Source organism: Aotus nancymaae, unplaced genomic scaffold, assembly GCF_030222135.1.
Source record: "Aotus nancymaae isolate 86718 unplaced genomic scaffold, 86718_ANA_hifiasm-v0.15.2.pri h1tg000008l, whole genome shotgun sequence".
Lineage (NCBI taxonomy): Eukaryota > Metazoa > Chordata > Mammalia > Primates > Aotidae > Aotus > Aotus nancymaae.
Window position 1 is genome coordinate 3,848,657 of NW_026988419.1, and position 23,997 is coordinate 3,872,653.

Sequence of the window (23,997 nt, forward strand, 5' to 3'; positions counted from 1 at the left end):
TGTTTTTGTTTTTGTGGAGGTGGGACCAGCCGGCCCTGATCACCTGGCTCCCTGCCTCAGAGCCTTTTGTTTTTTAGTTGAATTTTCGGCTCTCTCCCAGGTGTCCTGGTCGCCTGTTGACAAGTCGCCGGGATCTGTGTGATTTCCCGTGCGGCAATACGCTGCACTGGCTGAAACCGTGGCTCTGAGATTTGTGGCACTTTTTTGCTTGGGAATCTCCTGGCCTGGCTCCCTGTTTCAGCTCCCTTTGCTGGCTAAGTGGGGACACAGTCCCGTTTACTCTGCACTGGGAACCACCAAACAGCCGCGCTGGTGACCCATGGGGCTCCTCTGCCTGGGAATCTCCTGGTCTGTGGGCAATAAAAATCCCATCTGGGATGTGGTGTCCACTCACCCTCTGCGCTTTCACTGGGAGCTGCAATCCTGAGCTGCTCCTAACCGGCCATCTTGAATCTTCCCCCCCACAGGACCTCCTAATGCATTTCAACTGGAGTTCACTCCACAGCCATGATCCAGTTATTCTCTGGTGCCCTTTCTCTGCTTTCACCTCACTTGGCACTTTGGGAAATGGGGGAGGCAACTTTCATTGCATATGTATGCTCTAGTATTGGCATTAGGTTAGAAAGAAGCCAGGATATTTCTGTTGTTTTTCCCTTTCTCATTGATCTCATTTGAATTCGTGTCCCCACCCAAATCTCTTTGAGATTGAATGACTGCCCCACTGGCCTTCAGACTTGCATGGGGCCTGTAGTCCTTTTGTTTTTGCCAATTTCTCCTATTTGGAATGGGAGCATTTACCCAATGTCTGTACCCCCATTGTATCTTGAAAGTAACTTGTTTTTGATTTTATAGAGTCATAGACCTAAAGAATTTACTTTGTCTCATGAGACTTTGGACTATGGACTTCTGTGTTAATGTTGAAATGAGTTAAGACTGGGGGACTGTTAACTGTTGAGAAGGGATTGTTGTATTTTGCAATGTGAGAAGGACATGAAATTCGGGAGGGGCCAGGGGAGGAATAACACGCTTTGGATTTGTGTCCCTGCCCAAATCTTATGAATTGTAATCCCCAGCGTTGGAGGAAATCACGGGAGGAAGGTGATTGGCTCATGGGGGAGGAATTACCCCTTGCTGTTCTCAAGGTAGTGAATTCTCATGAGATCTGGTTTTTTAAAGCACTTCCTCCTTCACTCTTTCTCTCCTGCTTTGCTATGGTAAGATGTGCTTGCTTCCCCTTTGCCATCCTCCATGATTGTAAGTTTCCTGGGGCCTCCTGGCTGTGCTTCCTTTACAGCCTTCATAAATTACCCAATCTCAGGTAGTCCCTTTATAGCAATGCTAGAACAGACTGATACACAGGTGATCAGGCTTACCATGGTATACTTTATTTTTTTTATTTTTTTATTTTTATGGAGATTTTTTTTCTTTATTGAGAAACCTAAGACTTAGGTACATCAAATAAAACCAATTTCTGGGGGGAAAAATCAAAACCCACAATAGAAAAAAAAAAGTTAACACTGTCTGGGCCACAGCAGAACCCAGAGAATACATTCGTGTAATTGAAAAATTCTAGGTGCTTTGTAATTGACCTTTTGATACAAAATGACCTATTAAATTTGCAATTTGTAGTTCTTGGTGTTGAGGTATAGGACAAGCTAGGAAGTCTTCAAACCTTGAGCTGAATTCCATGAGGGGTTATTTGGCTTTTGAATTGGTTTTTCCTTGTCTAAGAGGTACCAGCAGCAACAGCGCCCACCTTCTGGGCAGCTTCTTTCTTGGCATGATGAGCCTGTAGAACTGCTACAGCTTCATCCACCTTGGAGCGGAGAGACTCAGGGGACTCTAACATGTGCAGTAGCTCAGAGTTGTCGATCTTCAGTAGCATTCCCGTGATTTTTCCAGCCAGGTTTGAATGCATTGTTTGGATGAGTGGGAATAAGCGTTCTCCCAGCATCTGCTTCTGTTCCTGGGGGGGTGCTGCGGCCAGCATGGAGGCAGTCAGTGGCTCCTGCCCCTGCACATGGACCGCAGGTTGTGGTGCCTGCAGAGGCTGTATGGCAGGATGAGGGCTGCGGACACTGGAGGCATATTTGTAGGGGGCAACAGCCCGGGGAGGAGCAGCAGCAACAGCAGCACGTGGCGCTAAGTTCTGCACAGCTGTGGGAACACCTCCAGACTGGCAGCTGTCAGTCAGCCCTTGCTGGGCGGCACCAGCCCCACCAAAGTCCATAGCTAAGCGGTCCGGGCACTCAGACCCGACTCTCTGAGTGGTAGTAGGGAGGCCACGAGAGGCCGGAGCATTACCACTTGGAGCCAGATGGCGAAGAGTTGGACGAGGCCCAGACTGGCGTATAGCACTTGGCATTCCTTGGAAGCCTTGAGGTCTCCCACCTTGCTGCCAGCGTGGATTAGGCCTCATCTGTGCTAACTGGTTAGGTGTATAATATGGAGGCCTTCCCTGAGCCTGTGGGACTGCTGGCACGAAGTAGCCACCCACTGCAGGCTGGAACTGATTTAAGATGGCATTGGCAGGAAGTGCTCTCATTCCAGCCACTCGTTGCATATACTGGTTGGTCAGGTGAGCCTTTCTCTCTTCCTTCCTCTGGGCCAGGGCAACATACAGTGGCTTGGAACCCACAATGCGTCCATTCATCTCAGTGACTGCTTTGGTTGCCTCTTCAGGAGATGAGAAGCAGACGAAGCCAAACCCTTTGCTTCTTCTATCTTCCAACATTACCTTAGCACTGGTAATTGATCCAAAAGGAGAAAACTCTTTCCTTAATTTCTCATCATCAATAGTATCATCCAAGTTCTTAATGTAGAGATTCACCCCCTGATATCGACTAATTCTCTCCTGTTTCAACTGCTCAAATTTCCGTTTTAACTCTGCCTGCCGTTCTACTTTCTTTTGTGCACGGCCTACAAATATGATTTTCCCACTTATTTCTTTTCCATTCATCTCTTCCACAGCCTTATTGGCATCTTCGCGTTTTTCATAACTCACAAAGCCAAAGCCTTTGGATTTCCCATTGGGATCTCTCATCACCTTGACACTCAGGGTCTTACCAAACTGACTGAATAGCTCTTTCAGACTCTCATCATCCACCTCTTCCCCGAAGTTTTTGATATAAACATTGGTGAATTCCTTGGCTTTGGCTCCAAGCTCGGCTTCCCGCTCTTTGCGAGACTTGAATCTGCCCACAAACACTTTGCGGTCATTGAGGAGCAAGCCATTCATCTTCTCGATGGCCTTGTCGGCAGCCTCTTGGGTCTTGAAGTGGACAAAGGCATAACCCTTCGAGCCGTTCTCATCACACACCACCTTGCAGGATAGAATGTTTCCAAAAGCAGAAAAAGTATCATAAAGTGCCTTGTTATCTATAGATTTGTCCAGGTTCTTGATGAAGACGTTTCCCACACCAGATTTTCTCAAAGAGGGATCCCTCTGAGACCACATGATGCGGATTGGCTTTCCCTTAATCACATCAAAGTTCATGGTGTCCAAAGCCCGCTCAGCATCGGCCGGCTGCTGGAAGTTGACGTAGGCATAGCCCAAGGAGCGGCGGGTGATCATGTCGCGGCAGACCCGGACGGACAGCACAGGCCCCGCGGGGCTGAACTTTTCGTACAGCGTGGCCTCGGTGACGTCCGAGTGCAGGTCGCCCACGTACAGGGAGGCCATGGGGTAGCTGCTGGCCGCAGCGTTCATCTCCCCGGCCCCCACCACCCCGAGCCCCGCCAGGAGGACTTCTTAAAGGGGCGCCCTCGGAGCCGGGGCCCGCGCCGCGGCTCACAGGTGGCACCGGCGAGGATGAGCTGGAGTCGGCGGGCTCGGAGACTGGACGGAAACGGGAGGTGGGGGCCGGCTCCCACGGCCGCGGCACCGCAGACAAAAGGCCCTCCCCGCGACTTTGCGCTTCTCCGCGGTCCTGGTGCGAAGCTCCAAATTTCAAAAAATCAAAGTTGGAAAAAAAATGAAATGGGGAATCCCCTTCCGAAGGGTAAAGATCCTTTAAGAGGCGACCGGACGCTGCCCACGGCGGCCTCGGGGACACGCGTGTCTCTATAAATACAGGCCTCGGGCTCCGGCGGTTTAAGATTACAACCGCCGGGGCAGAGGGTAACCCAATCTTTGTGGGCGCCGACTCCGCGAGCCCCGGGCGGGCGGCGAAGGGCAGCGCGGACACGTGGTGCGCGGGGACGGCGCGGGGCAGGCCGGAAGCGTGCGAAAGTGACTTCCCCGCGGGTTCTCCGAGGAGGACTCGCTTTTTCTTTCCCCCTCTTTTTTTTTAAGGATTTTGAAGCGTTTTCGGATTTTTTAAATCTTTCTCTCTTTTTTTCCCTCAGGCTGCGGAGCCCGAAAGCGACGGAGGCGGCAGCGACCCGGGGCGGAGAGAGCTTACCGTGGTATACTTTAAAAAATACATGTTTGATCTTTGTCCCCAGTTCTTGGCACAAAGTCCCTAAAACTCTTGGAAATTCCAGCGTGATGGGAGTTTTAAAAGTAGCAACCGCTTGATTGGGAGATTCTCCCTAAACCTCGACATTTGGGGAGAAGTGAAGGTTGGAAGACTGAGGTCAATTGCTAATGGCCAGTGATTTAATCAATCATGCCTATGTAATGAAACCTTGATAAAAACCTCTGAACAGCAGGGTTCAGGGAGCTTCTGAACTGGTGACTGCATTTATGTATTGAGAGGTGGGGAGGAGTCTCATCTGTAGAGGGCATGAAAACTCTTTCCCTCCTTCTCCACTTTGCCCTATATTCTTTCTGAGTTCTTCCTGAGTTTTTTTTTTTTTTTTCCTGTGCAACAAAACCTTTATTAACAGGTTCAACTGTTTACTGAAACTGGTAATTTCCAAACTTAAGTTGGAGCAAATGGCTATAGTGTAGAGTAATGCCATCACTGGGCATTGCGAATGCAAGACTGAAGAATTAACATGGATCACTGGAAGTCAGGAGTTCGAGACCAGCCTGGCCAACATGATGAAACCCGGTCTCTACTAAAAAAATACAAAAATTAGTGGGGGGTGGTGGTGCATGCCTTTAATTCCAGCTAATCAGGGGGCTGAGGTACGAGGTAGAGGTTGCAGTGAGCCAAGATCATGCCACTGCACTCTAGCCTGGGCGACAGAGCGAGACTTGGTCTAAAAAAAAAAAAAAAAAAGAATTAATAGCCACCCCTCAGATGGAGGACCGGGTGCAGGGTCAACTCTTTTTGGATGTTTTAGTCAGAAAGAGTGTGGCTCTCTTCCAGTTGTTTGCCTGCAAAGATGAGCCTCTGCTGGTCAGTGGGGATGCCTTCTTTATCCTGGATCTTGGCTTTCACATTTTCCGTGGTGTCACTGGGCTCCACCTCCAGGGTGATGGTCTTGCCAGTCAAGGTCTTCATGAAGATTTTCATTTTGACCTGTTAGCGACATGAGGATGCTGCAAATTGCCATCCACGTCCAACCACCGGAATGCTTCCACACGCTCACTCGACAAAGCTGGTCATCACTCAGTTGTGATCTTTATAATAAAACTCTAATCATAAGTAGAATACTTTCTGAGTTCTGTGAGTCATTCCAATGAATTTATCCAACCTGAGGGAAGTCGTGTGAACCCCCAAAGTTGTAGTCTTCTCCACAGAAATGTGGGTGGCCTGGTCACCCCATTCATAGCTGTTATCTGCAGTAGGGCAGGCTTGTGGGAAGACATCTTAGTCTGGGGGGTTAATGCCAACTCTGGGTAGTGTCAGAGTTGGCACTGACCCCAACTTTCAGAGATTTTGGTAGGCTATACTGTATTAAATAGACCTCGAACATTTGTAATTGCTAAAATAAATAATTAAATTGAATGGTTGGATATTCAGTTGGTTTCAGGGAAGTTAAAGAACTGATTGGTATTGGAATAATACGTTTGTTGTTGGAAAAGATGCCACACATTTGGTGTCAGAAAAAAACACATACCTATTCATATTGAGGTCCTTCATTCACATATTGATCCACCCCAAACAACCCTCATCATCTAAAGATCACAAAAAAGTAATTTTTGAATGCTCGATATGTAATACTGTCATCAAAAATTTGAAAAGACCCAAAAGACCCAGATAATAGTCTTTCTGATAGGGGTTGTTCAGTGTACCCTTGGCTTATCCACAAACTTTTTTGAAAACAATTTTGGAAATAACATGTTTTTATATCTTTACAACATTCATAAGGGGTAGGCAGGATGACTGTCATTATCTGTGTTTTATAGATGCAGAAACATAAGCACATAAATGTTTAAAGATCTTTTACAAAGTCACATGGAGAATTGAGGGCAGAGCTAGCATCAGGAACCTAGATGCCTGAATCTCAATTCGGCAGATGTCTGTTTCTTTAGAAAGTCAAGAGGGAAATAGTAATCAAACATGTTTGCAGTGTTAATTGTTAAAGGATTTATAACTTTATTTATTATTTATTTATTATTATCTTATTTTTTTGACGGAGTTTCACTCTTGTCACCCAGGCTGGGTGCAGCGGTGTGATCTTGGCTCCTTGCAAACTCTTCCTCCTGGGTTCAAGGGATTCTCCTGTCTCAGCCTCCCAAGTAGCTGGGATTACAGGTGCTTGCCACCACATCTGGCTAATTTTTGTATTTTTAGTAGAGATGGGGTTTCACTATGTTGGCCAGGCTGGCCTAGAACTCCTGACCTCGTGATCTGCCTGCCTCAGCCTCCCAGAGTGGTGGGATTACAGGTGTGAGCCAATGTATCCAGCCTGTTTTTGACTTTTTATTTCCTTTATTATTTCTAGATTCTATGAATATTTGAAACATATCTTCTATGGGAGAACATATTTGAAAAAAATGTAAGCAACTATAAACCCATGATGTTACTAATGGTTTGCAAAAGGCTCATTCTAATTATTTTCTTTATTTTTCCCAACTGAGAAGTGTTTCAACTATAAGTGGTCCATATTTTAACTTCCTACTTAAATTCTCTATCTAATATATAGCATATTTTAAGTAGTTAGAATAAGCTATCTGCTTTAACAAACAATCTCCTTTCCACCATGGCTCAAATGCGAACTTTGTGCCTCACTTATATAAAAAGTCTAAGAAGATTATAGACCAGGAGTGATGGCTCTTGCCTGTAATCCCAGCACTTTGGGAGGCCAAGGTGGGTAGGTTGCTTGAATTCAGGAATTCAAGACCATCCTGGGCAGCATGGTGAAACCCCATCTCTCTAAATAATACAAAAATTAGCAGGGCATGGTAGTGTGCACCTGTAGTCCTAGCTACTTGGAAGGCTGAGCTGAGAGGATCACTTGAGCCTGGGAGGTGGAGGTTGCAGTGAGCTGTGATCACACCACTGTACTCCAGTCTGGGTGACAGAGCCAGACCCTTTCCTCAAAAAAAAAAAAAATGGTTGGAGGTAGGTAGAATATTGGGTGGCTTTTTCACACAGTCAGGTGGGGACCTAGGTGGGGACCTCAGCTGATAGAGCCTTTGGCATTCTCATCCCATGGCTCCCAAGGTCACCTGGGGATTGGCAGTGAATTTGTGAAAGAAATACAGGAAGCACATCACCTTTGTGCATACTTCTTTGGCTAGAACTGATGCAAATAGTCCTACCTCACTGCAAAGAAGCCTTATAAAGATAGTTCAGCTATGTGTCCTGGGAAAAGAGGGGGAGCTGGGTTTTGGTGAGCAGCTTGCAATTTTCACCATGTTTTCCCCTTCTCTTCTTGATTTGCTGCTGCATAGTCTTTCCAGCCTCTGATATGTTTCCTCTGATGTGGATTCACTTTAGCTTTGGATTCTATTTTCTACATTTTCTTTACCTTCACTGCCTGTTACTGAATCATGAAGCCAATGCCTTGTATTTCAGGTTTTTGTGTGGCATCCTCTTCCAATACAATTTTTTTTTGTGTGTCAAGTAGGATAACTACTGTCAGAAATAGGTTCCAAAATGTTTATTGGCTCAAACACAAGAAGGGGATTATTTCTTGCTCACATTGTCAGGATAAGGTGGTTACTGATCGTTGGGGGTCTTTGAGTCACACAGCCATTTAGGGATTCTGGCTGATGGGAGTCCTGCTTTCTTTGACATGTGGGTTCCAAAGGCTTCATGGTGAAACAAAGGCAGAGGTATAATAAACACATAGGGACAAGCGTCCAAAGATGATTTTGAGGGCTTCAAATTTAAAGGGGAAAGGATGGGATATTGAGAAGTACAGTTTTCGTGTAAGAGAGGGTAAGAAAAAAAATAGTCATTTGTGCCTTTTTCTGGCTCAGTGAATCTGCATTTTTTGCATAAGATGACATAGACAAATGGGGCAGAGGAAAAATGCAGGAAATCTGTATTTTTGCATAAGATAACATAGACAAAATTTGTCAGGGAAAAATCAGAAATGCCTTTGTGTCTGGGGGGCAAGGGGGGTGACTGCATCTGTAAAGATAAGCTATCAGTTTACATTGACATGGTAAACATTTTTTTTTTCTTTTGAGACAGAGTCTTGCTCTGTCACCCAGGCTGGAGTGCAGTGGCATGATCTAGGCTCAACACAACCTCTGCCTCCTGGGTTCAAGCAATTCTCTTGCCTCAGCCTTCTGAGTAGCTGGGATAATAGGCGTCTGCCACCATGCCTAACTAATTTTTGTATTTTTAGTAGAGACACGGTTTCACCATGTTGGCCAAGCTGGTCTCGAACTCCTAACTTCAAGTGATCTGCCTGCCTCAGACTCCCAAAGTGCTGGGATTAAGGCATAAACCACCACGCCTGGCCTGCCATGGTGAAATTTTAACAGAAACACCTTAGAGTAGAGTTGTTGGAGCTCACTAGGAATTTATTTGTGGGCAAAATAAGGGGGAGGCGTGTAGCTTTTCATCTTGTAGTCATTTTATTTAGGAACAAAAAGAGGAGGCAGGTTTGCATGACCCAGTTCCCAGCTTAACTTTTCCCTTTGGCTTAATGAGTTTGGGGTCCCAAGATTTTTTTTTTTTTTTCCCTCACAAACCTGAAGAGGTAGGGCAAGAGAACTGTTGTTATCCCTGCTTTTCACCAGACCTTTTTATTCCCTAAGAGATAAACAGAAGCTAGCCCTGGAAAACAAAGAATGGAAGACTTCTCTGCTGGTTTCAACCAATGGCCTGACTCTGTGGCCAGACTCCCTGCCCTTTTCGAGATTTCAACATAACAGTTGACCAGCTCACAAATCATTCCTTCCTGATAAATGAGCACTGTCGACAGACTGGTTCTGGCTGGTTTATAGAGGCTGTGCAGATAGCACTTTTATGTTCTGTTTAACCTTTTGACATATGGAGCCCAATTTTACTGCCTTTTAATGTTGTCTCTACCCAAAAGTGAACATGGGTCGTATGTAACATATGTATTTATTCAGCCTGCATGCACGTGTGTGATCTTCCCTCAGGAATATTCATAGAGCCTCCTGTAACCTGTTTGTTGAGAATAAAAGCTTGGAGTTAAAAAGTAAATGAGTATTCAAGCAAAGGATTTCTCAGCAAGGCAAATTTACTTCTGCAGAAGGGTGTTGCTCTCAGGGCTGGTTGCCACTAGAGCACACCAAACAAAGAAGGGAAGAGGTTTTTATTTCTAATGCAGTTTGTCCCTGTTACTGTGTCCTGCCTTCACTGGCTGGAGTTGGACTGCACAATTTAAGTTGAATCCAATTGGTTGACTTGAACAGCGCAGGGGTGTGCATAATGAGGAGGGAAGGGCAGTTTTGGTGGGAAGAGCCATTGTGGCAGGAGGGGTAATTTACAGAGGAGTAGCAGTTGTGGCTTGTAGATTAGGACCAGAGGGAAAGTTGTTTACTGAAACCAGGGCAGGGAGGCACAAAGGATAAGGAAGTCTGGCCTTGAAAGCAGGGAGCAAAGAACAAGGGAACTAACTAAACCCTTTGAAGAGGAACTTCTTGTATCTGACACTGTTTAATATGTATACTTGGCCAACTCATTCAGCATTAATTGCTGTTCCATTTCCCCTCCCTTAACGTGTCTGCCCTTCAGGCTCTGCTGGAGGCTATGCTTCCCAGTCTGTCAGGATGGCCACCTTGCTAGCTGTAACCCTTTATAAGAAGTAAAATCTCCTTTCTAAATTTATATATTGTGTGATTTTTCAGTTGACAGTGTTTTTGTTTTTTTAGATTGAGTCTTGCTCTGTCACCTAGGCTGGAGTGCAGTGGCGCAATCTTGGCTCACTGCAACCTCTGCCTCCCAGGTGCAAGTAATTTTTGTGCCTCAGCCTCCCAAGTAGCTGGGATTACAGGTGCATGCCACCAATGCTCAGCTAATTTTTGTATTTTTAGTAGAGATGGGGTTTTGCCATGTTAGTCAGACTGTTCTCGAACTCCTGACCTCCAGTGATCTGCCCACCTTTGGCCTCCCAAAGTGCTGCGATTACAGGCATGAGCCACCATGACTGGCCTTGTTGATAGGCTTTTGAAAAAGAAATTTAGCTCTTCTTTCCGGCTGGAACCATGGAGGGTGTAGAAGAGAAGAAGAAGAAGGTTCCCGCTGTGCCGGAAACCCTTAAGAAAAAGAGAAAGAATTTCACAGAGCTGAAGATCAAGCACTTGAGAAAGAAGTTTGCCCAAAAGATACTTCAAAAGGCAAGGAGGAAGCTTATCTATGAAAAAGCGAAGCATTATCACAAGGAATATAGGCAGATGTACAGAACTGAAATTCGAATGGTGAGGATGGCAAGGAAAGCTGGCAACTTCTATGTACCTGCAGAACCCAAACTGGCGTTTGTCATCAGGATCAGAGGTATCAATGGTGTGAGCCCAAAGGTCCGAAAGGTGTTGCAGCTTCTTTGCCTTCGTCAAATCTTCAATGGAACCTTTGTGAAGCTCCACAAGGCTTCAATTAACATGCTGAGGATTGTAGAGCCGTATATTGCATGGGGGTACCCAAATCTGAAGTCAGTAAATGAACTAATCTACAAACGTGGTTATGGCAAAATCAAAAAGAAGCGAATTGCTTTGACAGATAACGCTCTGATTGCTCGATCTCTTGGAAAATATGGCATCATCTGCATGGAGGATCTGATTCATGAGATCTATACTGTTGGAAAACGCTTCAAAGAAGCAAATAACTTCCTGTGGCCCTTTAAATTATCTTCTCCAAGGGGCGGAATGAAGAAAAAGACCACCCATTTTGTAGAAGGTGGAGATGCAGACAACAGGGAGGATCAGATCAACAGGCTTATTAGAAGAATGAACTAAGGTGTCTCCCATGATTATTTTTCTAAGCTGGTCAGTTAATAAACAGTACCTGTACCTGCTCTCAATTGAAAAAAAAAAAAAAGAAAAGAAAAAGCAATTTATAATTTTTATTTTTTCCACTGGTTAATATGATTATATTTTAATATAAAAACAAATGATCAATATTTTATACAGTGTACTTTTTTTCAGAAATTCTAGAGCAAGGAATTACTTCATATTTCCAGAAAAGTACAACATTGCAGATTGAAAACAAAACTACTATTTAGAGAACAGCTGAACCTTCAGATTAAGTTGACTTCCACTAGGTTTCAGAATTGAAGATTCCTCTGATGTCAATATAGAGTCAAAAATCAGTGGGTAAAACTTTGCAGATTGCTTGTGCTTGTTTCAGTCTGTTGCACTGATAAACCCACAGGCTGTATTCTTCATTGCTCACAAGTGCATGGTCTTCAGAGTCACTAAACTTCTTCCTGCCTCCAGACCATCATCATAACGTAACATCTGATGATTAAGAATAGAGCATGCCTATGCAAAACATAGTGCTGATCTGATGTTGATACTTTACACCATAGTTGAGAACTCCCAAAATAAATTCTTCCTCCAGAGGGAAAAAAGGGTAATTTTCTAGTTTGCTGGGCAGCATCTTTATAATTTATCAGGTCTAGTGGCCCTTCAAGACTTTTTTCCCTCAGAGAATTTCAGTTTTTCAGTGGCCCCCACAGATTGTATTCAAAATTCTGCAATCTGAATGATTGTTGCTTTGTGCTGAGCTTTTGGTGGAATCTGTGCTGAGACTGGCCATAGTGCTGGATCGTGGAAAAACCCCTGATTTTGTTACTTTGGGAACTGCTACTACTGTGCCATGTTTTGCCTTTCTGAAAAACCACAGCTTGATCCAGAGACGATCCCTTTAGAATAGAATACTATTTTATTGCCTTCAAAGTTTCCATAGACAGTGGTCTGCACAGTGAGCCTCCTTCCTTTCTGATATGGTGAATTCTTTTCAAAGAAACATTGTACTTCTGGTGGCCATGGGCCCATCCCTGGGGTGGTGGGGTGATCTGTGCTTTGCTTCAATTGGAGTCAAAGTGCTTATATTTTTTAAAAATATTCATATCATTAGTATTTTTTATTAGAAAATATCAAATGTTAGAATATATATCTTCCTTGTAAACATTGGTTACATCCTTTTACACATTTTAGTGTGCATATATAAAAATTATAAGTATAAATATTTAAATGTACTTCATAAATGTATAAAATATTTTGTAAATTTATAAATATACTTTATACATGTATACAAACATAACATATATTTTGTATATTTTACTGTTCTATTACCTTTTAAAACAACATATTATACACTAAACATTTAAAATTTTTCACAATTTATCTGTAAAAAGTCCTCTTTATTAATAGAGAAGTTGAGTGCCTTAAAAATTTGTTGATTAAAGATGAAGAGAGTGAACAGGGACCAGATTTACCCACCCACCTGAAAAAACTAAATCCACACAATCTGCACAACATTGGACATCAAGCAATGAAGACAGTATCTGTTTTTAACAGAGGTAGTGACACACAGGTGAATTGAATAGGGATATTATGGAGACCAGTTGATATTTTTTTCGGTCATTGAGAGTGCCAATCCCTGCAATTGCATTATTTTGCTTGGGAGATGGCAATTTCAAGTGTCTCCACTTTGCTTTTCCTACTACAATGGATATGATATCACAGACTACCTAGTGGGGGTGAAATAGAAAGTCTCAGACCTCACCAGAACTTAGGAAGTAATGAGTGTCATAGTAGCTTCCAAAACATGAGCAGGAGAGTGGGGAATGGCCTTCAAGCAGCTCCTCTCATGCCTTCCATGTGCAAATGTTCTGGAAGGACCACAGGTATTCTGCCAAGACTTAGATCAGATCAGCTGCAGTTAAGTTCTGCCTCTGGGGTCTATGTGGAGACATGCATGGGAGGCCAGAATATGCCACCCTAGAATATGCTTCTTTGACATAAGGATTATTTTGAGAAATAGGAGATATAGGAGAAGCTCTAAAAACAGAGTAGAAGTTACTTCTTGGTTAGGAAAGTTTACATTTACAAAGGAAATCTCCATTCATAAGGATGTCTCCCTCTCTGAACCAGGAAAAGAAGGATGATTCTAAATCACAAGGGACTCTTATCAATGGAGAATACAGCTCAAATCTGCACAGCAAACCTTACTCTTGTTTACCATGCTCTTCCTGGTCATCCCCATGACTGACTTTTCCACTCTGTTCTTTGTCTTTAGCTGGAGATGGTATTTAACTTTGAAGTCTCAACCACCTCTTCGAGAGTTATTCATTTCTCTGAGCATCTCCCATGTGTGTGTACATATATATAAATATATATATACACATATATATGCATGTATGTGTATATATATGCTAATAAACTTCTATTTTTCTCTCGGTATATACATGCTATATACGTGCTAACCAACTTCTGTTTTTCTCTTGTTAATCTGCCTTTTGTTACAGGGGCCCCAGAGGATCTGGGTAGGGGAAACTTAGACGGATATTGGAAAAATTATGTTTTCCTCCTTTACACATACAAATACATCAGGGTGCCCTGGCAGAATCATTTTCCAACAGAAACAAGAATTATCAGAGGTTTTGGTGCCCAGGTGAGGAATGCCTCCATCCCCTAAATCAGTTAGGATTCCATGAATTGAAAGTTGGAGATGCTACGTAGCCACCACAGGCTTCCTGATGCCACTGGGCAAAAGGTGAAAATGATGCTATCTAGTATTCAGTATGGTAATCAGTGACAAAATTATATATAAATAACAGTAGCTTTCTGTAATAGGTAATAATCAGTAAATAAAATTTAATGGGAAAGGATTACTTTCACAGTTACAACAAAAAGTACAAAACTGAATAAATGGAAGGATAAAATATGATCCTTTATGAGAAGACTTTGTTTTCAATTGTAGCTTTTGCTCCAAATTATTCAATAAGAGAACTTGATAAGACAATTTTATTATTAAAAATTTTAAATTAATGATCAATTTATTTACAATTAAAGAACTTTTATTTTAGGTTCGGGGGTACATGTGAAGGTTTGTTATATAGGTAAACTCATGTCGCAGGGATTTGTTGTACAGATTATTTCAACACCAATAGGTATTTTTTCTGCTCCTCTCCCTCTTCCCAACTTCCACCCTCAAGTAGACCCTAGTGTCTGTTGTTCACTTCATTGTGTTCAAGAGTTCTCATCAATTAGCTCCCACTTATAAGTGAGAACATGCAGTATTTGGTTTTCTGTTCCTGCACTAGTTTGCTAAGGATAATAGCCTCTAGTTCTATCCATGTTCCTTAGACATGATCTCATTCTTTTTTATGGCTGCATACTATTCCATGGTGTATATGTACCACATTTTCTTTATCCAGTGTGTTACTGATGGGCGCTTAGGTTGACTCCATATCTTTGCTATTGTGAATAGTGCTGCAGTGAACATTTGCATGCATATGTCTTTATGGTAGAATAATTTATATTTCTCTGGGTATGTACCCAGTAATGGGATTGCTGGGTTGAATGGCAGTTCTGCTTTTATTTCTCTGAGGAATTGCCACACTGCTTTCTACAATGGTTGAACTAATTTACACTCTCACTAACAGTGTATAAATGTTTCCTTTTCTCTGCAACCTTACTAGTGTCTGTTATTTTTCTGACCCTTTAGTAAGTGCCATTTTGACTGGTGTGAGATGGTGTCTCGTTGTAGTTTTAATTTGTATTTGTCTAATGACCAGTGATATTGAGGTTTTAAAATATGCTTGTTGGCCACCTGTATGTGTTCTTTTGAAAAGTGTCTTTTCATGTCCTTTGCCCACTTTTTAATGGGATTGTTTTTCTCTTGTAAATTTGTTTAAGTTCCTTGTAGATGCTGGATATTAGACCTTTTTTAGATGCGTAGTTTGCAAATATTTTATCCCATTTTGTAGATTGTTACTCTGCTGATAGTTTCTTTTCCTGTGTAGAATTTCTTAAGTTTAATTAGATCCCATTTGTTAATTTTTGCTTTTGTTGTGATTGCTTTTGTCTTTGTTATAAAATATTTGCCTGTTTCTATGTCCAGGATGGTAGTACCTAGCTTGTTTTCCAGGAATTTTATAGTTTTGGGCTTTACATTTAAGTCTTTAACTGATCTCGAGTTGATTTTTGTATATAGTGTAAGGAAGGGGTCCAGGTTCAATCTTCTACATATGGCTAGCCAGTTATCCCAGCACCATTTATAGGATAGGGAGACTTTTCCCCTTTGCTTGTTTTTGTCAACTTTGTCAAAAGATCAGATGATTGTAGGTGTGTGGTCTTATTTCTGTGCTCTTCGTTAGGTTCCATTGGTCTGTGTGCCTTTTCTTGGTACCATGCTGTTTTGGTTGCTGAAGCACTGTAATATAGTTTGAAGTTGGGTAATGTGATGCCTCCAGATTTGTTCTTCTTGCTTAGGATTGCCTTAACTATTTGGACTCTTTTTTGATTCCATATGAATTTTAAAATAGTTTATCTAGTTCTGTGAAGAATGTCATTGGTGGTTTGATAGGAATAACATTGACTCTGTAAACTGCTTTGGGCAATATGGTCATTTTAATGATATTAATTCTTTCTACCCATAAGCATGGGATGTTTTTCCATTTGTTTGTGTCATCTCCAATTTCTTTGAGCAGTGTTTTGTAATTCTTATTGTAGAGATCTTTTACCTTCCAGGTTAGCTGCATTCCTAGGTATTTTATTCTTTTCGTGGCAGTTGTGAATGGGATTGCATTCCTGATTTGGCTCTTGGCTTGGCTGTTGTTGGTGTATAGGAATGCTAGTAATTTTTGTATACTGATTTTGTATCCTGAAACTTCTCTGAAGTTGTTTATCAGCTGAAGGAGCTTTTGGGCTGAGACTTTGTGGCATTCTAGATATAGAATCAACGTTGTCTGCAAACAGGGAAAGTTTGACTTCCTCTTTGCCTATTTGGATGCCTTTATTTCTTTCTGCTCCCTGACTGCTCTAAGACTTCCAATACAATGTTGACTAGGAGCGGTGAGAGAGGGAATCCTCATCTTGTACCTGTTTTCAAGGGGAACTCTTCTTTTGCGCATTCATATAATGTTGGCTGTGGGTTTGTCGTAAATGCTCTTATTATTTGTTCCCTCAATACCTAGCTTATTGAGCCTTTTTAACATGAAGAGGTGTTGAATTTTATCAAAAGCTGATGAGACAGTTTTAAAATGGCAATGAAAAACTTTGGAGAAGAAGTGTGATGTGGAGTTTCCACAGGAGTAGTCCGTTTAGTGGGACCATAAGCACATTGTGTAGCTAGCTGCAGGAGGGTCTGAAGGAATGAGACAAGAATGAGCTAAATTAACATTATAATGTTTTTGCTTGTTTCCTGAATTGCAAAAATGTTTTTGAAATTCTTCTCAAACGTGTCCTGTACTTGAATTCCCAGTGTGATGAATTTATCTTCCTGAAAAAGCAAAGATGAAACAAAAATAAAAACAATTGTGCAATGTGCTGAGACGCCCAGCGTTGCAGATAATCCAGGGCCTCATTTTAGGTTATCCCAAATGTTAAGTGAGAATTAATCCATTTAAGAGTTGCTTATGTTCCCTGATCATTATTTATCTTTATCTGGAAGACAGAGAAGCCAAAATAGTACTACACTGAAATCCAATTCCTGATCAAAAGCTTATGGATTAATTTAAATTTTAAAATTTTGTGATTTTTATGCACAGCATTTTTTGGTAACCTTACGATAGTACAGAAATGTCTAAGACAATGATGTCTTCCTTTCTCTTCACTCTCACCCCTTGTCATAATCCTTGTTAATTTCTGAAATAGTGCCAGGAAATTCAGATATAAAGACCTTCGATTTGGTATCTTCTTCTACAGAAGGAAAAACACTTTAAATGCCTTAAAAGTTCACTTCCACTTCCAGTAGAAACAAATGGGTCTGCATCCTGCTGTTCTCTACAGGTGAAAACAAACCATCTAGAAGTGAGTCAACTCTGAGGTTCTAGGGTCATGTTTTTAATGACACCTTCCAGTTTGTTATTTTCCCCACATCCACCACAGGGCTTTTAGGATACTTCCAGGATTTGTACTTGTATAGGCTTGTCACATGATAAGGGCCATTGTAACATTTGCCTGATATAAAAAGATGAGAGGGAAAGTGACTTTAAAGAAGAGAAAAGGAAGCAGGGAGAGCCACTCACGCTGTAAAATTCCTTGTGGTTATGAAAGATGAGACGCATATCCTGCACGAACTCCTCCACTCGGGAGTACACCTGCTCATTCAGTCTTCTCTTGACTTTGTTTAACCACATGGGCTTCTGTGGGCCCCGAGACCCCTCTCTGTTCTGTTGAGAAAAGGACCAAAGTGAGGTTATCAGCCTAGTGCCAAGTCTGCCTCCCATAGACTCCCACTATTATGGAATAAAGGTTTGTTGGCTGCCCCATTTGTAGGTTGAAACCCTAACCCCCCTGCGAAGGTGCTAGGAGGTGGGGCCTTTGGGAGGTCATGAGTTAAGAAGGGTGGAGCCCTCATAAATAGGATTAGGGCTCTTGTAAAAGAGACTCCAGAGAGTTCTCTCCGTCTCTTTCTGCCACTCAGGAGCAGGTGGCTCTCTGCAACCTAAAAGGCAGCCCTCTCCAGAACCTGACCCAGCTGTCTGTCACCCTGATCTTGGACTTGTAACCTCCAGAACTGTGAGAAAAACATTTCTGTGGTTTAAGCCACCTAATCTATGATAAATTTTTATAGTAGCCTGAACTAAAAACTCATCAAAAAGGCAAAGAGAATGGCACCTGGTACCATGGAATTCAGATCACAGATCTGAAAAATGCCAGTTTAAGCTTTTTTTTTTTTGGCTGTTACTTACATAATATGGTTTTGAGGCAAAAAAGGGGCTTTTTGAATCACAGTAGACCTTCAAGAGAAGGAATTCACATTTCTGCAAAAGATGGAGGACATTTCAAGTTAAATGCAGTTCAGAGAGAAAGAGCTCATATGCATTCCCAAGGAGAACACGTGACTCCCAAACCTGTGGACTCTGAAACAAACATGGAATGGCAATTTTTTTTGGACAGGGGAATTTTCTTTGGAATATGAAATTTAGTGTTATGTCATGAAGGAAAGCACACCATGGGCCAGCAGTTTGCCTTTTGGCTCCATTCCTTGAGCTCTTTTCAAGACTGTGCTTCTCCTGCCCAGGTGAACAGAAAGAAGGAGGCTTCAGTTCATGTTTTTAACTCACCAACTGCTCCTCGGGCAGCATCTCCCTCATCAGGACTTCAGATTCCTGATGGCATGGTTGCCTTTCTGGGCATCTTTCCTGAATAGCCTTCATCCTGCAGAAGATGCAACTCCACGGGTCCCTAAGAGATTGGGCATAAAGTGAGCAATGGCAAGTTCTGTGAATCAGTCGCCATTCCTACAGTTGTTCAAATCCTCTGCTCAGGAATGACTGGTGGTTTCCACCTTGTATCCAACTTCTTTCTTGGAGGCCTCTGCACTAGAGCCCCATTTGGATTCAATAGCCAAAGGCGTGACCTCCCACCGATATTGGTAGCAGGGGTGATCATCTGTTGGGTGAAGTGCCCAGTAAGTGATGGAATCTCATTCACCTCAAAACTTGGGGTCCCCATCTGAGCCACCGGAAACTTAATAGTGAGCCCTGTTTGCCAATCAATTATTGGAAATGAATGCCTTAAGCACAGTATTGGGCCTCAATGAGTCAATCAGATCATAGAAAAATCAGAAAACAAGGTCTTGTTTCTCAACTTTACTGAGTAAGCACAGAGCACAGGCTATAGGCCCTCTCCCTTGGCCCTGCCATATCTTATACCTAGAATCTGTGCTGCAGAAACTTCTTGAAAAGGAAATCTCTGGACAGGGTGTCAGGTATCTTCCATGTGCTCCAAGATTCATTCTCCAACCTTTTCTACCAGGCTGTCTGTGCTAGAAGGCTCTTGATAATCAGGCAAGCACAATGACCCATCCTAGTGATGCCAGCATCTCCTTGGCCATGTAGTGCTTGCTCAAGGAGCCTATTATGAAGTGCTCCTTTGAGAACACTTTGCATCTCTGGTGCAGAAATGGGGTCTATCCATGGGTTCAACAAAAAGCTGATTTTTCTTCCGCCTCTGCAGATTCCCCAACTGGTCAAAAGCAGAAGTTTATGCTGATCCCCTGAGATGACACCCTGGGAGCAGGTGGATCACATTAGCTTCCTCCATTATGAAAGGGTAATGCTCTGCCCTCATAGAGACAGATACATTCCTGGTAGAGATCATCCTCTCAGCCTTAATAATTCTGTCCACGACACCACTCACAGAGCATCTTATCAATCTCCATGGTATCCTGCACACCATCACCTCTATCCAAAGGGACATTTTATAGGAAAGGAAGTGGGCAGGGGACTCATACCTGCAGAATTCACAGGTCTCGACATGTGACCTGTGACTGAGTCAGTTGGCTTGATAGACTGCTGCAGCACTGGCTTTACCTGCTGTGTGATGGTCTCACAGCAGATGGCATATCCTTTAAACCAGCTGGCAGTGTATGATGGCATCACCCCATCAGAGGGCATGAGTCTGGGAGCCAAGTAGGGGAGGTGGAGGTTGACACCTCTTACTATTGCACCCAATAACTACTCGAAGAGTTTTTGCTTCCCATTAATCTGCTGCTGCCAACACTGTTCAACAGCTTTGAATAATACTTGTGGATCCTGATACCAAGGAGCATGCTCCTTACGCATCAAGACACACGTAACCAGGGACGGAAACTCTACAGAGTATGCATAAGTGGTGGGAGGAGCTGTACCACAAGAAGGAAGGGCTCAGGGAAGGGAACACGTCTTACTCACTTCTTAGCTTCCACAAGCGGGATGTGGCAGTGTTCATGAAAGGATCGTGGGCAAGTGTCACAGCAAAACAGCGTTCCCCCTTTGTTGCACACCGTACAAATATTTGAATTTTTCAGCTAGAAGGGGAGATAAGGTAGACATCACTGAAATCAGTGAGACCCTGGGACCCTAGAACATGTGACCTTTTTATGTATCAAGGGCACACTTGTAAATTTCTCTCCTCGAAATATTAAGGATTACTGAGTGGAGATCTCAGAAAACATTTTGGTCTGCGGAAAAGTTCAGGAGATAAAGGTTGTGTGTCAGGTCAGAAAAGTTTTGTTTATGAAAACAGATTCTGACATGACTAGTGACAAAAATAGGATGAATTAGAGATAGTTTGATCAATTTATTATACAGCTGGCAAAACCGGGCCCAGAAATAGTGTCTTTTCTAGCTGTCTATGTTGTATTCTTTAAACTGACTTGTCAAAGCGTGATTTACTGACAAATTAATATGATGAAATAAACTTCTGAGATATCACTGCAACCCACACTCTTGCCATAAGCAGAAATGAGTTGAAGAAAGGGCTTGGGGAGGAGTTCCTGGATGTCAGTTCTCTGCTTGGAGGGCTCTGGGCCTGCAGCAGTACCTCTGGGAGGGAAAATCCATGGGCAAGATGATCAGGTGGGCACCAGGGAGTACAAGGCTTTTTGCTTTTTGCTCTGGGAACCTGGAGGAAGAGACCCCATGACTTAGTCAACTTGGCATGTAAAGTGTGATAATTTCTCTTCATCTACAAAGTCACTATACAAAGAAGAGACTAAAGTCACATATATGAGAAAATTCTAGGCTATAAGATATATCTTGCCCATGTGTTCCCTTTCAGTGGCAGAATTTGAGTGGCCTATTTGGAGCCATTCCTTGGTCACATCTCCACAGGGAGTGCCTGGGCTTGCCCTGGTGTGGGACCTTGTAACTGTTTCTCCTTTTTGTTGTAACAGATGAGACTCAGTGGTTTGTTAGATTATTTATGCATCATTTCCTTGTTAACCATTTTATAACCTGTGAATTTCAAACGTTCACCTAAGTAAGAACCTTAAATTAACTACATGGGTGTTTTCACCAATAACTCAGAAGATTCAAGTGTTTTCATTAAATCAACAACATTACATTAGTCTTTCTTATTAAAAGAAAGATCATTTTGTTTGGCTGGGTTTATAGTTGTTTTTTTTAAATTAATTTTTTTGTTGTTGTTGTTGAGACAGAGTCTCACTCTTGTCACCCAGGCCGGAGTGCAATGGCACGATCTGCAACGTTTGCCTCCCGGGTTCAAGTGATTCTCCTGCCTCAGCCTCCTGAGTAGCTGGGATTACAGGTGTCCACCACCATGCCTGGCTAATTTTTTTTTTTTTTTTTTTGTATTTTTAGTAGGAACAGGGTTTCACCATGTTGGTCAGGCTGGTCTTGAACTCCTGACCTCAGGTGATCCACCCACCTCAGCCTCCGAAAGTGCTAGGATTACAAGCATGAGCCAGCACACATGGCTGGTTTATAGTTTTATAACCTTCTGTGCCAAACTCTGACACCTCAAAATATCTAGCAGAGACAAATATAAAACCCAGAGAGAAATTTATGCTAACAATTCTGAAGACATTTCTATTTTTATTTTACTGATAATTTTTTTTTTTTTTTTTTGAGATGGAGTCTTGCTTTTGTCACTCAGGCTGCAGTGAAATGGCATTGTGTCAGCTCACTGCAACCTCCACCTCCCAGGTTCAAGTGATTCTCCTGCCTCAGCCTCCTGAATAGCTGGAATTACAGGCACCCACCACCACACCTAGCTAATTTTTGTATTTTTAGTAGAGACAGGTTGTCTCTATGTTGGCCAGCTGGTCTTGAACTCCTGACCTCAGGTGAGCCACCTGCCTCAGCCTCCCAAAGTGCAGGGATTACAGGCTTAAGCCACCGTGCTGGGCCTATTTTACCAGTAATTGTAAAGCCAGCTTGTTTATTAAAGATTTTCTTAAGTCATATGAACTTGAAAAATATTTTGAACTTAATTAATGAACACTCTTTTATTTTTATTTATTTATATTTTTCATAGAGATGAGGTTTTTCACCATGTTGTCCAGGCTGGTTTCGAATGTCTAAGCTCAAGCAACCCACCTGTCTTGGCCTCTCAAAGTGCTAGGATTATAGGCATGAGTCACCATGCCTGGCCAGCACTTTTTCTTTAATAAATCAATTTGGTAGGCATATATATAACATAATAAAGGTACATACACATGAACACATCTAAATGTGTATACACATGAACAAAATAATTCTAGCCATGAGATAGCAATACAAACTCACCAGTCTACAAACATGTTAACATGGCTAAACTTCGCCTTGGCAGGTAATCCAGTGAAGGCTGTGCACCAAAATTTTGGGTGAAGCGGTTTTCATGGAAGTTTGATTTTTAAAGGCCAAATCTCCCCAGACTCCAAAGAACACTGGGGCCAGCATTTTGGGAGGCTGAGGCAGGTGGATCATTTGAGGTTGGGAGTTTGAGACCAGCAGGCCAACATGATGAAACTCCAAATTCCAAAGAATATTGGCGTTAAACAATATTGCAAAAGAATATTAGTTTATCAAATTCTAATTCAACTATATTGACACACACACAATCACCAAAATGCAGTGATCCATCTGCTGCCACAACAAACATGCCCCAAGACTGTTCCAACTAAAACAGTCAAGGTGCTTTCCTCTCTCCATCGGTTGGACTTTTTCAACCTGTAAACAGAAATTCCTTTGGAGTTTCCCAAATCAAGAGGAGCCAATCCCACTGTCTGAAACCTGCAATGAACACTCAGTTGCTGGGACACACACACAATTACAAACAAGCCATCAAGAAACTCCATACCAAAACAATCAGGGTGCTTCCCTCTCTCAGTCATTTGGGTTTTTTCAACCTGCAAATGGAAATTCCTTCAAAATGTTCCCCAATAGAGAAGAGCAGATCTTGCTGTCTCTGCCCACAAAGGACACTCATCTATCCAGATGCAGATGTAAAATTTCAAAGGCTGTTCTTTCTAGGCAATCAAGAATATGACTGGGGCCAGGAGCAGCAGGGTCAGAGAGAAACCAAAATTCACTCTAGTCACAACTGAGTGGGCAGCTGCTTAGGAGGGCCTCTGAGACTCACGGCCCATGGCAGCTAAGCCACAAACAACATGTTTCCTGTTGGGGAATCAAAATCTCTTATTGAAACACCCTGATCTAGGTCCAGCTGTTTACTGCACAGAAAGCCAATCACTGAGACAACAAGTATCGCCAAGGCAGAAGGCTTTAATCAGGTGCTACAGCCAAGGATATGGGAGATCAGTCTCAAATCCATCTCCCTAACTGACTAAAGTGAGGATTTTATAGGGCAGAAATGTAACTACATGAAGGAAAGCAGGAATTAGGGGTAAAGAAAAGAATATGTCAACAAGAAACAGGTAGTCAGGCAGCCATGGGGGGTGAGGGGTCTGGATCACATTGTCCAGATGTGGTGACCTGGTGAATTTCAGCTCCATGATACAATCTGAGAGGCCTGATGGTTGGTCTCCTGCGAAGGGACCTCAGATAAGACAAATGGACCTTTCTGAGGTTTCAAAACTGGGGGCTCAATTTTCATGTTTATTCAAAAGAAACTATAAACATCAGTTCTACAGGACAATTGGTCAGTTTCAGGTTCAGCAGACCCCCTTTTCTCTGCATCCACATGGCAAGCAGAGAAAGGACAGTGAAAACCTACATGCCACTTTTGACAGTTTAATTTGTAAGTAAACAGACTTCCCTAATTAACCTACCTTGGGAAGGTCTTGTGATTCATGGTTAAATCCTGTCCCTGAATCTCATGATGAGATCCTCAAATTG

General features: G+C 42.6%; 3 protein-coding genes and 1 pseudogene across 11 annotated transcripts in view; 1 reads left to right on the forward strand and 3 right to left on the reverse strand.

The window, feature by feature from the left end:
- Positions 1-1,671: 1,671 nt before the first annotated feature.
- LOC105704773 (polyadenylate-binding protein 4-like) lies at positions 1,672-3,709 on the reverse strand. The gene has a single exon (XM_064372795.1). It carries the CDS (start codon positions 3,707-3,709, stop codon positions 1,727-1,729), a length of 1,983 nt encoding a protein of 660 aa, XP_064228865.1. The 3' UTR covers positions 1,672-1,726.
- A 6,759-nt stretch (positions 3,710-10,468) lies between these two features.
- LOC135273633 (large ribosomal subunit protein uL30-like) lies at positions 10,469-11,282 on the forward strand. Its single transcript, XM_064372907.1, has one exon. It carries the CDS (start codon positions 10,469-10,471, stop codon positions 11,213-11,215), a length of 747 nt encoding a protein of 248 aa, XP_064228977.1. The 3' UTR covers positions 11,216-11,282.
- A 20-nt stretch (positions 11,283-11,302) lies between these two features.
- On the reverse strand, positions 11,303-14,943 carry LOC105704692 (integrin beta-1-binding protein 1-like; annotated as a pseudogene).
- Positions 11,303-23,997, reverse strand: part of SP100 (SP100 nuclear antigen) — a 125,582-nt gene continuing 112,887 nt past the window's right edge. For 7 of the 9 annotated variants that reach the window (XM_064372904.1, XM_064372901.1, XM_064372905.1 and 4 more), the window contains 6 exons: positions 20,741-20,821; positions 20,110-20,225; positions 18,499-18,619; positions 18,124-18,195; positions 17,458-17,601; positions 11,303-16,709 (listed from right to left, as the gene is read on the reverse strand). In XM_064372904.1, coding sequence (XP_064228974.1) covers positions 16,599-16,709; positions 17,458-17,601; positions 18,124-18,195; positions 18,499-18,619; positions 20,110-20,225; positions 20,741-20,821 — 645 coding nt within the window. In that variant the 3' untranslated portion in view covers positions 11,303-16,598. The remainder of the gene's footprint in view (positions 16,710-17,457; positions 17,602-18,123; positions 18,196-18,498; positions 18,620-20,109; positions 20,226-20,740; positions 20,822-23,997) is intronic. The other 2 variants (XM_064372903.1, XM_064372902.1) reach the window with 1 other exon arrangement.

Bases quoted from the DNA above. Each gene is read 5' to 3' on its own strand.
- LOC135273633 (XM_064372907.1), top strand. From the start codon at position 10,469: ATGGAGGGTGTAGAAGAGAAGAAGAAGAAGGTTCCCGCTGTGCCGGAA.
- LOC105704773 (XM_064372795.1), bottom strand. From the start codon at position 3,709: ATGAACGCTGCGGCCAGCAGCTACCCCATGGCCTCCCTGTACGTGGGC.